The sequence below is a fragment of the Adiantum capillus-veneris genome, chromosome 9 (genome assembly GCF_014529385.1).
Source record: "Adiantum capillus-veneris isolate H3 chromosome 9, ASM1452938v2, whole genome shotgun sequence".
Lineage (NCBI taxonomy): Eukaryota > Viridiplantae > Streptophyta > Polypodiopsida > Polypodiales > Pteridaceae > Adiantum > Adiantum capillus-veneris.
Genome location: NC_140939.1, coordinates 126,685,024 through 126,699,815, shown reverse-complemented (window position 1 = coordinate 126,699,815; position 14,792 = coordinate 126,685,024). Strand labels below are relative to the sequence as shown.

General features: G+C 41.3%; 2 protein-coding genes across 2 annotated transcripts in view; one reads left to right on the top strand and one right to left on the bottom strand.

Annotated features, from left to right (window-relative positions):
- Positions 1 to 5,881, top strand: part of EMB1417 (Pentatricopeptide repeat (PPR) superfamily protein) — a 118,261-nt gene extending 112,380 nt beyond the window's left edge. Inside the window, exon 7 of the mRNA XM_086520122.1 lies at positions 5,390 to 5,881. Within this exon, the coding sequence (XP_086376248.1) occupies positions 5,390 to 5,724 (335 nt within the window). The 3' untranslated portion in view covers positions 5,725 to 5,881. The remainder of the gene's footprint in view (positions 1 to 5,389) is intronic.
- Positions 5,882 to 14,223: 8,342 nt separating this feature from the next.
- On the bottom strand, positions 14,224 to 14,487 carry LOC147451153 (uncharacterized). Its single transcript, XM_086520581.1, has one exon. The coding sequence runs from the start codon at positions 14,485 to 14,487 to the stop codon at positions 14,224 to 14,226; it is 264 nt and encodes an 87-aa protein (XP_086376707.1).
- Positions 14,488 to 14,792: the final 305 nt, after the last annotated feature.

Sequence of the window (14,792 nt, the reverse complement as noted above, 5' to 3'; positions counted from 1 at the left end):
CTTGTGGGGTCTAGATCTTCCAGCTTTGCGTCCAGATGCCTAAAAGAATGGAACAAGGGGCACTTATAAAGAGTACATGGGTTGCTAAATCCTTTGGGATTCTCATGACAATTCGACTTAACCAGCAAGACTTCGTTGGACAATTTTTGCGAACAAGAAACTCTACAACAAGAAAGCTGATTCTTCAAAATGTTTTTAGGCGGGACACACCTCCTATGTATGTCCTGATAGCGAAGGTAAGACTCCAATGCAACCTCCTGCGAAGAAAGCCAAAATTGCAGTAGGATCTGCTATTGATATTTGGGGCATCTCTATACCTGATGGTTCCAAAGAATTGTGCAAAGCATATGGAAGGATCAATGGCTTCAAGGTACTTATCTTCTTCTAGCCATTGAGAATTTCATCCATCAAGAGCTCCTCAAACAGATGGAGACTTTGAATATGACTCATTGGTGCTCTTCCGGTTACCATCCAAAGATACCGTGGCAAGGTAGAATTTCACATCATGAAGTTAGGGCATTGCGACACTCTAGCTTGGCACGACAAGAACGATGCTTCCATGGAGAACGGGACTAAGCCATCACTCTGGTGCAAAATGGAAAGCTAGTCCATCGAGTTCGACTGATTGAGACAAACACAAAATGATTTTGAATTTTGCTTTGTATTTAGATACTTTTGAACTTTGTTCGAGAATGCTGCTTGTAATTTGTTTGACATAGAATTTATCTGTTTTGAACTTGTCTTGGTGCCAATTGGGTTTCGGTGATTTTGGTTTTGATGCTAGTTAATGTTGTTTGGAAAACCTCTGGATGACGCAGGTTGCGGTCTAGGGAGCATGTGTTGTATATGGCCTCTAAACGGCACAGGTTGCGGTTTGGGGAGCGTTTGATTGTATATTTAGCCTCTGGATATCTCATGGCCCGGACTTCAGTTCGAGGGGGAAGTATTCATGGGGGAGTTTATTTCTTTATGTTTTGTAACTGCAATTGTAATCATATGTGCTGCATTGTGATTTGTAAAACATATGAATATGGTTCATAAATACTTCCAATTGGGTGAGATTGCCTAGGTATGTGATCTTAGTGCATCAAGACACCCCTTTAAAGATTAGCGTAGACTGGGTGAAATGGCTAACTTGGCTACGCCAGAATATCAAGACCTTCGATACGGGATGAATCATGAGATGACTGTATGATTGGCCCTTTGATTGACCCTCCGATTGTGGAACTAAAGAATGTGATTGAGTTTTGTAGGTCTAATTGTGGACGATTACTCTTCTTTCAAGAGGGGGTATGCCACAAGTTGTTGACATGATTGTAGATACTAGATGGGCTAGGGTTTTTAACCGTAGACCTTGACCAACGTAAAGAACATAGCACATGACCAACTTGTAGAACTTGGCGGAGGATCTAAACCCTAAAAGGACCAAACCCTACTTGCATAATAAATTGTTGACGTGGCGATTTCGTACGGAAAACCCTAAGAACGTGGATGACAACTGACGTGGTAGGATGTGCGGATTTTTGCGTTTTACGCTAGGCTTTTCTGGTGCTAGATTTTGGGATTCTAGTGCTTTTGGAGCCATAGCTTTTCAAGGCCATGGGCCTTAACATAAGCAAAGGGGTGTCTCACTTTGGGAGTCTAGATTTGGGAGGAAGCAGAGCTGAGTCCCGAAGTTGTAACCAGTTGAAGCAATATAAAGAAATATCAAAACGGGCGCAAGGGTTTTGGACACTTTGGGGGTGGAACTCCACCACTCTGTGGTCTCTCGTGTGTGTGTGTGTGTGTGTGCGTGCGTGTTCAAATTGGTTGAAGTGCTATAAGTCTGTTCCAGTGTGCTCTTTTCAGTTGGCACGTGGTGCCCTCCCGTTACAAAAGGACCCGACATGACAAAACAGCCCTCACTCCTGCCGGGTACAGCCACAAAACAGCCCTCCCTCCGTATCTCCTTTCCTTGGGAGACATCGGGACCAATTGGATGAATCCAGAAAAATACCAAACTCTAACACCCCCTCTCAGCCCTAGAAAGGAAGATGACTGAGGTAGCTGGAATGAGCAATCTGAAACTGTAATGCGAGGGTTTTGTGGACGAGGATATTCTCAACAAATCTTCGCTATCAAACAGTGTCATGCCGTATACCATCCAACTGCTACCCTTAAAAGACACCTAGGAAGTGAAAAACTACGCATTGGAGGAGAACCCAGCTAAGAATCTCCTCAACTTAACCGACTTGAGTTGCTAAACAAGCATCTGCAGAAAATACAGCTGTTGACTGCTCCAAGAGATATCATCAAAACTGAGGGTAAAGGCATAAACTGTGGATATTTGGATCATTTCCTCTCCTAACTCACAAAAACTCCACCATGTCAGAAATCTGCAGCTCTGATTACATATCACATTCCGGAATCTCCAAACCGCTTCGGGAAGTCCAGAGAATGTAGACAATTGAGGCTACTGAGAGATCAATTGCCCGATGACGAGGAACCATAAAGAAGTGCAACAACCACCATATATCATGAGAAAACTGTAGATTACATTTGAAGGAGCTCCATCGGAACTGAGTGTGAAAATTGCTGTTGATCCTCCTGCGATTAGAACCCCTCTTAAGAAAATATCACCGCACTCTCAGAGTGACTTGAGAAAATACAGCCAATAGAATAGTACACACATCAATATTAAGACTACAGCTATAGGCAAGATCGAGAGACCCTGCTCCCAAGATATGCAAGACAAGAATAAGGCGCTAGAGAAAGCCACCGAATAGACTGTCGATCCTGTCCGCAGTATGTGGAATCTCAAGATTTGAAAGGAAGTAGTCAATGGAAACAAACTCTCAAGTTAGCTCCATATCCCCTCTAGAGAGAGAACATCCGGAGCGTGGATAACTGCCCCATTCTCTACCTGTGCATCTGGAGCACCCAAGATAGGCGACTCCAATAAAATATACTTGTGGAAACTGGAACCAAAATTTGGGAGGATAAAGAATGCTTGAGCTAACAGTAACTGGTTCCTAGTCCAAGAAGGACCACTATCCACGTGTAAGAAACTTCATGCTAGAGAGAGAGAGAGAGAGAGAGAGAGAGAGAGAGAGAGAGAATGAAATGAAATGAAATGTTATATTAACGTCTTCAAAAGGCCAAAATGACCTATGAGACCAATCAGTTACAAAATAGTGAATCTAATACCATGTCTGGGTACAAAAGAACTAGAAAAGAACTAGAAGTGGAACAAAATACTACTACTACTACTACAATCTAAAACTACGTGGGTGTAGCAGCTGATACAATAGGTACCCGGTAAACTGGATGTAACAGTGTGTGAAACAAAGATGGAAGAAATGGTGAGGATCCATCCTCATCTGCACTCTGGATGTCGAGAGAGTATGGCTCGAATCTTCTGTTGTAGTCTCCGTCGATGCTGTGTAGCTCCTCTCCTCAGTCGCGGTCGTCTGTATCTCTGTAGCTCCAATGCTCGGTCGATGAGAGTGCCAGTAGTGGTCGAATGAGTGTGGGACGAGCTCTGCAATGGTGGCTGCTCCTCTGGCTGTCCCATATCTAGTGAAAAGAAATCTGTAATGTGTCTCTGGGACTGCCTCTCTCTAGCTCTCCCAGTAAAGTGTCTCTATACCTGTGTAACTCAAGTAGATATAGTCCAAGACATCTCTGATCCTCATAACTCATGACCCTAGATAGAGGACCAAAACCCTCTCTGAATAAGCAGTGGAAACGCCCCCGTATCTCATAGAACACTGTGCAATGACATATGTAGTGCAACTCTGTCTCTGGCTCTCTCTGGCATAATCGGCATATCCTGCTGTCTGCTGGTATCCCTCTGAATCTACCAGTCTCAATCTCGAGCTGATGTGAGGATGTGCGTATCTGACCAATGGCACAACGCAAACCATGAGACATATGTGTGTCCATGTAGCTGGGTCGAATCACAAACCCATCTCCTGTGAGGTGGAGAAGATGCTCTCTATAGAAAGCCATCTTCGTGCTCAACTCCTGAGGCGGCTCTATCCATGTCCTCCTGGTGTCGAGCTGGATCAGGTCCTGACGAATGAGTCTAGTGATCTCCACCCGTGTAAGAGACAGCGAGGGTGCCTGAAGAGAATACTGGAAAGGGGGCAACCTGTCCATGGTGAAGCCATGCGTCTGAAACCATGAAGTCATCTGTGCATACCAGCATGAAGTGTCCCTCTGTAGAGCTAACTGTCTGGAAGACTCAAGGGCCAGTCTAGCATATCTGTCTCTAGTAGTATCCCATAGGCTTTGCACAAAGGACACTGATCTGGTAAGCGCCTCAATCTCCATGGGGGGGCAGCTAGCTCTGCTCGAATGATCGCGTGAGGTACGGAGGCCTTGGCTCTAATCAATCGGGAGATCATAGATACCAAGGGCCTCTCCATACGTCTCCAACCATCCTGGCCTACAGAAGGTCCCCATACCTGTACCCCATACATCATAGCTGAGGCTACTAAAGTATCAAAGAGCCATAACTTTGTCCGAGGTTCCTGGAACTGAACCTGCGAACACATCCTCTCCAAGCCTCCCAAGGCCGCATAAGCTCTGGTCAGTCTAGTCTCTGCTGCTCTCCCCAAAGAAAACCTCGGCCCAGTGAAGACTATCCCAAGGTAAGTGTATGCATCTGTATACTCCACAATCTCTTGACCATACGTGAAGGTCGGTGCCGATCTCCTGATCCACTGCGGTGTGGTGTTAAACACCATGACCTTGGTTTTACCAAGGTTTACAGACAATCCACTATCCTCTGCAAAACTGTGTAATGCATCCAACTGTCGCTGCATACCCTCTGGTGAGTCAGAGAGAGAAGAAGAAGAAGAAGAAGAAGAAGATTGTTTTAACGTTGTAGGAATTTTTTTAACGTCGTAGGAAACTATCCCAAGAGACCTTAAAGATCTATCCGACGAGGAGAGAGAGAGCCTGTGCGCCGGACGATCCCTACAGCCTAAGAATGAGATACCCTCTCACCAGGGCCAGGAACAACTGAAAGGTTAAATCTCCAAATTGCTTTAATCCTGTTTCAAATTGCTGAATACAGTAGCTCTCGTTGGCGATCCGTTCTCCTTTTGAAAAAAATATTTAATGGTAGGTTTTTTTTTTTTTTTTTCCAAGCTATACTGTATTTTAGTGTCGTATAGCTCATTATTTTTATGTATTTAAATCTCCTTTCTTTGGCAAAGAGTTGTGTCAATAGATGATTTCTGAGTGTGCAGTTACATGTCCATTAATTACTTTGTCTTTGTTTGTAGTCATATTCTGATAAGATCGCGTACTTCCTTAATAGTGTATCTGTAAATTCTTATCTTTAACTTCTCAGTTGATTTTACACAACCTGACTATTTAATTTGGTTTTACCTTTGAAAAGATGTGGCAGTGTCACGATGGACAAACGACAAAAGTTCCAGCAGGGACTGTGAGGAAGAACACGAGAGTAACTTGGCAGTGTCGAATGGAATAGGAGAGAGTGAGTCTGATGAACAGAGGCTGGTAAATGAGACAACTGATTTAAACCATAATGAAGATAAAATGGTAGCACATGAAGATTCAAGAGAGCACAAGAGTGCGGATGACGGAGAGGTCGAAAGTGTAGACGACGAAGAGTTCGAAATAGAGGAAGTGGAAAGCCAGCAATATGAAAATGACCCTGCAAATGAAGTTTATTACCGCCATTTGCAAACAAGGAATGAGATGTATGTGTAGTGCAAGGCACTAAAATATATGAGCTTTCTAATCTTGAGTTGGGAGCCATGCACCAAAGCCTAAGTTTATTGCTTTAATGGAATGTGCTCACGCATAAAAATTGTTCGGTGCAATTTTTCGGCATAATTTAATATGACAAGTGAATGTGTGTGCTTAATGTTATTTTTGTGTGCACAAAATTGAGGAGTTGTAAGCGATGGTGTGGATACTCTAATTGGGGCTTAATTGACCTATTGGTAATGGGGGCTTAAGCTACCTATTGGGCAATTGATTGGGGCTTAATTTACCTATTAGTCAAATTGTTTTTCCTTCACAATCATTAATTGATTAATGTTCAATGAAAGGTGGTCATCCTTCATTTATTTCTTTATGTTATGGGCACTCAGGAAAATTTGTGGATGCTTTCAGTGTAGTATCATTTGCAAGGTTTTCTCATGGTTATGTCCTGTGTGCTGGGATCTGTAATTGTTAGCAAGCATTTTCAATGCAATAAAATATATCCCCCTTCTAGTAGTACCGTTGTCACACAACATTTTGCACGCTTCTTTGTTTGTGTTTTGTTCGGTTGTGTCAAAGATATCAAGAAGAAACATACAGGTTTTGTGGAGCTTCAGGGAACGTCAAGCTAAACATTTGGTAGTGGATACATATGCCCTTTAATCCGCATCAAGGCATGCATGTTTTAAAGTGTGAAAACATAGAATGATGTCCCATACAAGGGGCCACGACTCCCTAGATAGATATGTACATGACAACAACCGTACTCATCGCTTTCGCATATGTACATTGTTGCCTCTATTCATATGCATCAAAAAGTATAAAACATGAAGTAAATGGTTTTATTTCACATTTTGTATGTGCCATGGCATGACATCCACCCCCTCCAAACCTGCACGTTCTTCTGTATGTGCCACATAAGTATTTGTTAGACCTCAAAACTCATGGTTAGACACCATATCTTCACTTTCATCCTCACTTTGCACACATTTACATCCATAATCTTATTTTCTTGCTTGTGCATCAAATGGATTAGCATCCCCTCTTCTTGTGAATAGTTTAATCCTTTTTTCTACAATGGAAATTTTTCTCTCTGTCCCATCCAACTCACACAAAGTGTAAGTTCCATTATTATGCACATGCTACAACATATGGATTGAACCATCTATTTGCAAGCTTCCTTATTGTGGAGTGCAGGTTTTCAAGGAGACTTATCATAGAGGAACACCCAATCTTCTTCCTCAATAGCTTTTGCTCTGAGCTTATGTCTCTTATCAAATCTGTCTTTGTTTTTGAGCCTTGCATCCCTCAATCAAGTTTTGGCAAGCTCAATGTCTGTAGGTCTTCTTTCCAATTTTTGTATGCGCATGCAAGGTCTTCTCTACTCATTCCATCTTCTTATGGCAATACATTCCATGTAAGAGCCACGTATTTAATTGGCATTATGAGTTTTTTTATCATATAATAGTTCAACAATCATATAGCCACATCTTCCATTGGCATCACATGTTTTTGATCATATATCAATTCAATAGGCATATAGCTAGTGATTGATTTATGTTGTGTGATACGATCAGTCCATGAAGCAAAAGGCTACCTTCACAAGCCTTAACCAAAGTTTTAATGATTAAAGAATGCCCTCTTTCACTCTTGCCATTGCCCTTTGGGATATAAGCACAAGTTAAGGTTATTTTCGTCTTCCTTGCCCACAATGCATGATCTCTAGCTTGATTAGACAAATCTTCTCTGGCAAGCACCAAATACCCCATTTGCCAAAGTCCCAAAGGCATGTGACCAAGTCCACAATCCATTTGAATTGTACGGCCAACGAATAAGTAGGATGCAGTCCATCATGATGTCCTACATTTGAGTATATTTTGGCATGTCACACAAGACTCCACATACTTGGCTACATGCATACATCCCTTTCTTCCAATACCTTTCTTTTACTTTTGCAAATGTTTCCCATACAAATACCTCGATATTCTACCCATAGAACTCCTTGAGTAGCACTTATTGAGTAGCTTTATCACACACTACCCACAGTTGTGTTCCATCTCTTTGTTTAGGATACTTTTCATACTTTAGGAAGAGAATGGGTTATAGGAGGGCCTATTTATTTGGTAGTTTAAGAAAATTTGACCAAAGGCTAGAATGGTGGGATAGACAACTTAAACATGCGTATACAAAAACATTTTTTTCTTTTTTCTTAAAGAGTATATGTAGATTTACTAGGTCTGGTTGGGGTTACTCTCCTTCTAAAAGGACTTCTTCAATTTTCAAATATTAAAAGTTTCCCTCTTTGTATTCTCTCTCTTCGTCTTTCTCCCCTTACAAAAGTTTTCCAAGCGTTTTCCTTGTGCGCTCTCTCTCTCTCTCTCTCTCTCTCTCTCTCTCTCTCTCCCTCAATGTTGTATTTATCTTTATTAGGTATTATTGTTGCAAATCTATGTGCTTCGTCATTGCCTATCATTACGTGTTATAGATTAACGCATCGTTTTTCTTGTTTTTGAGTGGAATCTTTGAATTAGGAGCACCTTTTAATTTTTTTCAAGCCATTAGGAATACCTTTTAATAATTCTTAGGTAATATAGATTATCAGGAGCCATTCACCCTCATATAGATCCTTTGAAAAAGACTTAAGAAAAGATACAAAACATACATGATTACTCTTTGCATGAGCAATAGTGTAAAACGTGTGCCTACATCATCTCCCTCAACAATCATGTCCTCTTCATCTTCATACTTTGCCCTAGATAGCATATTTGCGATTGGATTGTCCTTCCTTGCAATATGCTTGAACTCAAAATTCAAGAAGTTTATGTACGTTATCCATCACAACATAACAATGTCAAGGGAAATTTGTAATCATTTCAAGAAGAGGCAAACATTTAGTTTTCACAACCATTGATGTTGGAATTAGGGTTGCAGAGAAACGCACACAGCCTGGAGAAGACGAAGGAAGATCAAGGCACACAATAGAGAGTGTGTTACTTAGTGTGCAATAGAAAGATGGATAGCCCTAGAGTGATGGGCGTATATACAATGCAGGGGGGAAAAAACCTCCTAAAGAGAGAAAAAATGCCCCGGCGGTCCTAGTGTGTTCACACAAATCACTACCACTTGTATATGGTAACAAATCCCCTCTAGAGTGATGCGGTGAACGAGAGCTGGCACATGAGTAAAGGGAAGTGCCATGCCCTGAGGACATGATCAGTCCACAAAGGTGAGTAAGCCCAAAGCTTTGCGGAAAGCTTTGAGCTTCTCACGAGACAATGCCTTTGTGAAAAGATTTGCAAGGTTGTCCTGTGTTGGCAAATAAGCCAAGTTGATCTCTCTTGCTGAGAGCCTCCCCCTGACATAGTGGTAATGCACCTCAATGTGCTTTGTGCGAGCATGAAAAACTGTGTTCCTCGCAACTGCCAATGCGCTCTGACTATCAGTGTAGATAGTGTTGGCAGTGTCTTGTCCAACACCCAAATCAGCCATAAGGCGTCTGAGCCATACACACTCAACCGTAGCTGTGAAGACTGCCCTGTACTCAGCCTCACAACTCGAAGTGGCCACAGTAGCTTGCTTCTTGCTCAACCATGATATACATGAACTACCAAGCATGAAACAAAAACCACTTGTGGACACTCGCGTGTCAAAACACTTGTGGACACTCGCGTGTCAAAACAACCAGCCCAATCTGAGTCCGAAAAAGCATGTAAATTTGGCGGCAATGATCCCCGCTTGGGATAAAACAAGCCAAGATGTAAAGTGCCACTAAGGTAGCGAAAAATCCTCTTGACAGCCTGCCAATGCTTAGACCCTGGGCTATGCATAAATCTGATGACTTGTAACTGAATATCCGGCCTCGTGTTGCATAAATGAGGCAGCCAACAGCAGTTTGATAAAGAGTGACATCAGCACGATCGCCAGCATCATGTAGACTCAACTTCAAACCTGTTTCCATGGGAGTGGCAATAGGTTTGCAATCCTCGAGTCCAAACTTACATAGCAATGTCTCTATGTAACTTTTCTGACACAAGGCAATACCACCATCACACTGCTTAAACTGTATACCCAAGTAATGATGCAACAACCCCAAATCTTTCATCTTGAAAGTAGCATTCAAATCAGTCTTAAATTCAGCAATATGTCTCTCATTTGGCCCAGTGATCAGTAAATCATCGACATAAAGAACCACAATGAGAAGTACATCACCCTCACGCTTTACATACAATGTGCTTTCTGTTGGATTGTTACAAAAACCTCGTTTGACCAAATGAGTGTCAGCTTTCTCATACCAAGCACGAGGAGATTGCTTCAACCCATACAAATCCTTTTTACATCTGCACATAAACTTCTTACATTGTGTGCGTTACATAAACTTCCTCAAATATGTCACCATTCAAGAAAGCAGTAACAATGTCTGATTGATGTACATCCCAACCAAAATGAGCTGCCAATGCACATAGAAAATGCACAGTAGTCATACAACAAGTGGGAGCAAAAGTCTCTTTATAATCTATGCCTTTCTTATGTGCATAACCCTTTGCAACAAGTCGAGCGTTATGGCGATCGATCTCACCATCCGGCTTGCGTTTCAACTTGTAAACCCACTTCGTACCAATGGCCTTTTTGTCAGGAGGCAAATCACATAAAGTCCATGTGTCATTTTCTATAAGTGCATCATATTCTGATTGCATGGCAGCCATCCAATTTTCTGAATTTTGTGCTTCATCAAAAGACAGAGGCTCCTCAACATCATGTAAGCTAGACATAGCCAAAGCATAACAATCTGATGCATAAGATGCATGGCGAGAGCCTGAACGAGTACGACTAGACAAAGGTGCATCCAATTTATTGTCATGCAAAGTGTGCACCAGCCATTTTGGCATACCTCTAGCCTGCTCATTTTCAGCCCTTTCCTCATCAAGTACATCATGTACATCTGCATCACTAATAGGCTGATCTGTAACATTTTCAGAAACCCCCATAGGCTGTACATTTGCCTCATTGGAACTTACATTCGTATTTCCACCACTGAAAAGAGGCAACAAAGTGTCATAAATGTCCTGTGAGCTTACATTACTGTCTCTGGTACATGACAGCAAGGGATGAATATAATCTTCCACAAACACTACATCCCGTGAAACCAGAATACGTTTTTTTTGCGGGTGATACAACTTGTAACCTTTGCTTTCAGCACTATAACAAACAAAAATACATTTGACAGCCTTATCATCCAATTTCTTGCACTGTGTTTGTGGCACCAAAGCATATGCCAAACAGCCAAAAACACGCATGTGCTCAATAGAAGGCTTTCTATCATGCCATGCTTCATATGGAGTAATAGACTGCAAAGCTTTCGTAGGACACCTGTTTAGTACATAAGTGGCGCACGTGATGGCCTCAAGCCAAAAAGAATGCGGCAAAGCTTGACTTGTTTTTCCTCTCAGCAACACCATTTTGCTGAGGTGTATAAGTCACTGTACGTTGGTGTTTTATCCCATGACTAGCCAGAAATACATTGAATTCATGAGACATATAACCCCCTCCCCCCCCTCGATCAGAACAGAGGGTGCCCATAGTACATTTCGAGACATTTTCAACCATAGCCAGAAATTGTTTGAAGCACATAAAAACTGCGGACTTCGCTTTAAGCAGAACTACCCATGCATACCTGGAGTAATCATCAATGAAAGTCACGAAGTAAAGGTAATTGCCCAAGGACGGAGTTTGCATGGGCCCACAACTCACTATGCACAAATTGCAACCTGGATGTGGCCCGAACTGAACCATCCTTTGGAAACTTAGAATGCTGCATCTTACCCAAAACACAGCCTTCACAAACATGTTCGACAGGTGCTTCAAGAGGCGGCAAAGAAGCAACGATATCAGATTTCTGCAAACACAGCAAATTGGCAAAATTCAGATGACCAAAACGTGCATGCCAATGTTTTGCATTTGAAATAGTCCTTGACTCTGCAACAGCATTTGCAAAATTTTGTCCACACTTTTCATACAAAGTGATGTTATACAGCCCACGGCAGAAACGACCAGATGCAAGAATTTCATCACCAAAACTGAGATCATGAATTGTACATCTGTCATCCACAAATTTGACTACAAGTCCAAGTCTAGCAAGTGCAGATACAGACAAGAGATTCTTCTTGATCCCATGTACATAAAGTGCATCAACAAGTGTGAAGGAACTGCCATTTGTAGCAGTAAGCACAATCTTTCCAACTTCCTAAACCGGATAAGAGGCATTGTTGGCACAAGTGAATGAATTCCCATGAGGGACAGATTCGAGAGAGGTGAACAATTCACGATGTGAGGTAATGTGCTTTGTAGCACCACTGTCGAAATACCACACATGTGAATCTGCAGCAACTGACAAGCATGCATAATGGATAGCAGGATTGTAAGTGCACTTTGCACTAAAAGCCCATTCTGCATCAACATCAGCAACACAGTCTCCTTTCACAGAAGACTCAACAATGGCTACATTTGTAGTGGAACCACCCTCTTTCTTCTTAGCCTCTTTGGCGTTCAACTTAGGACACTACTTGATCAAGTGATCATTAGCTTTACAACAATGGCAACGTATCTTCTTTTTGCCCTTATCACCATAATTGCCGGACGAAGTGCTGCCAGCAGAAGCATTAGGAACATAAGTATTGCCACTTACAACAGAACCATAAGAAGTGGCTGCATTGCTGTTACCACCCTTTCTTTGAGAAGCAATAAAAGCATGTTCAATTGCACGCTGTCTAGTCCTGTTGTTTCTGGAAAGTGACTCTTGCAATAGCAATGTGCATAAGGCATCAAACTTGACAACTTCTGGATTTCCTTGGGTCATATCTTATTTTCTTGCTTGTGCATCAAATGGATTAGCATCCCCTCTTCTTGTGAATAATTTAATCCTTTTTTCTACAATGGAAATTTTTCTTTCTGTCCCATCCAACTCACACAAAGTGTAAGTTCCATTATTATGCACATGCTACAATATATGGATTGAACCACCTATTTGCAAGCTTCCTTATTGTGGAGTGCAGGTTTTCAAGGCGACTTATCATATAGGAACACCCAATCTTCTTCCTCAATAGCTTTTGCTCTGAGCTTATGCCTCTTATCAAATCTGTCTTTGTTTTTTAGCCTTGCATCCCTCAATCAAGTTTTGGCAAGCTCAATGTCTGCAGGTCTTCTTTCCAATTTTTGTATGCGCATGCAAGAAGGTCTTCTCTACTCATTCCATCTTCTTATGGCAATACATTCCATGTAAGAGCCACATATTTAATTACATATTTAATTGGCATTATAAGTTTTTTTATCATATAATAGTTCAACAGTCATATAGCCACATCTTCCATTGGCATCACATGTTTTTGATCATATATCAATTCAATAGGCATATAGCTAGTGATTGATTTATGTTGTGTGATACGATCAGTCCATGAAGCAAAAGGCTACCTTCACAAGCCTTAACCAAAGCTTTAATGATTAAAGAATGCCCTCTTTCACTCTTGCCATTGCCCTTTGGGATATAAGCACAAGTTAAGGTTATTTTGGTGTCCATCTTAGAAAAAAATTCTCTTGCTTCTTTAGCGTCGAATTCTTCTCTTTGTAGTTATCTTTTCCACATTATAGTGGCAAATCACTTCTTCAAAAAGAAATTTACATGCAGCTTTCGTATTCCTTGTCCCCAATGCATGATCTCTAGCTTGATTAGACAAATCTTCTCTTGCAAGCACCAAATACCCCATTTGCCAAAGTCCCAAAGGCATGTGACCAAGTCTACAATCCATTTGAATTGTACAGCCAACGAATAAGTAGGATGCAGTCCATCATGATGTCGTACACTTGAGTATATTTTGGCATGTCACACAAGACTCCACATACTTAGCTACATGCATACATCCCTTTCTTCCAATACCTTTCTTTTACTTTTGCAAATGTTCCCAATACAAGCACCTCGATATTCTACCCATAAACTTTCATGGAACTCCTTGAGTAGCACTTATTGAGTAGCTTTATCACACACTACCCACAATTGTGTTCCATCTCTTTGTTTAGGATACTTTTCATACTTTAGGAAGAGAATGGGTTATAGGAGGGCCTCTTTATTTGGTAGTTTAAGAAAATTTGACCAAAGGCTAAAATGGTGGGATAGACAACTTAAACATGCGTATACAAAAACATTTTTTCTTTTTTCTTAAAGAGTATATGTAGATTTACTAGGTCTGGTTGGGGTTACTCTCCTTCTAAAAGGACTTCTTCAATTTTCAAATATTAAAAGTTTCCCTCTTTGTATTCTCTCTCTTCATCTTTCTCCCCCTACAAAAGTTTTCCAAGCTTTCTCTCTCTCTCGCTCTCTCTCTCTCCCTCTCTCTCTCTCTCTCTCTCTCTCTCTCTCTCTCTCTCTCTCTCTCTCTCGCCTCAGTTGCTAAAAAGTGAAAATTTGCAATCTCTATTTCCACTCTCCCTCTCAAATGCCTTGACATCTCTCTCTTATCCTATTCTCATGCTAGCTTGACACCTTTTTGTAAAGTAGCCTACCACACATAATTTTAGCTCTGTAAGATCTCCTTCTACCTCTTCCTCCATAGCTACAACATCTCCTTCTAGATCTACAATATCTTTCTCCATAGCTACAACCTCTCCTTCTAGATCTGCAACCTCTTTCTCCATAGCTATAACCTCTCCTTTTAGATTTGCAACCTCTTTCGCAATAGCGCCAACATCTCCTTCTAGATCAATAACCTCTTTCTCCATAGCTCCAATATCTCCAACTAGATTTGCAACCTTCTCCATAGCTTAAATATCTCCTTCCTTATAGGTGTTTCTCTGCTATTTCATTTTTCCTTTAGCGTTTTCTTCTAAGTTCTCTTTAGCGTTTTCCTTGTGCGCTCTCTCTCTCTCTCTCTCTCCCTCAATGTTGTATTTATCTTTCTTAGGTATTATTGTTGCAAATCTATGTGCTTCGTCATTGCCTATCATTACGTGTTATAGATTAATGCATCGTTTTTCTTGTTTTTGAGTGGAATCTTTGAATTAGGAGCACCTTTTAATTTTTTTGA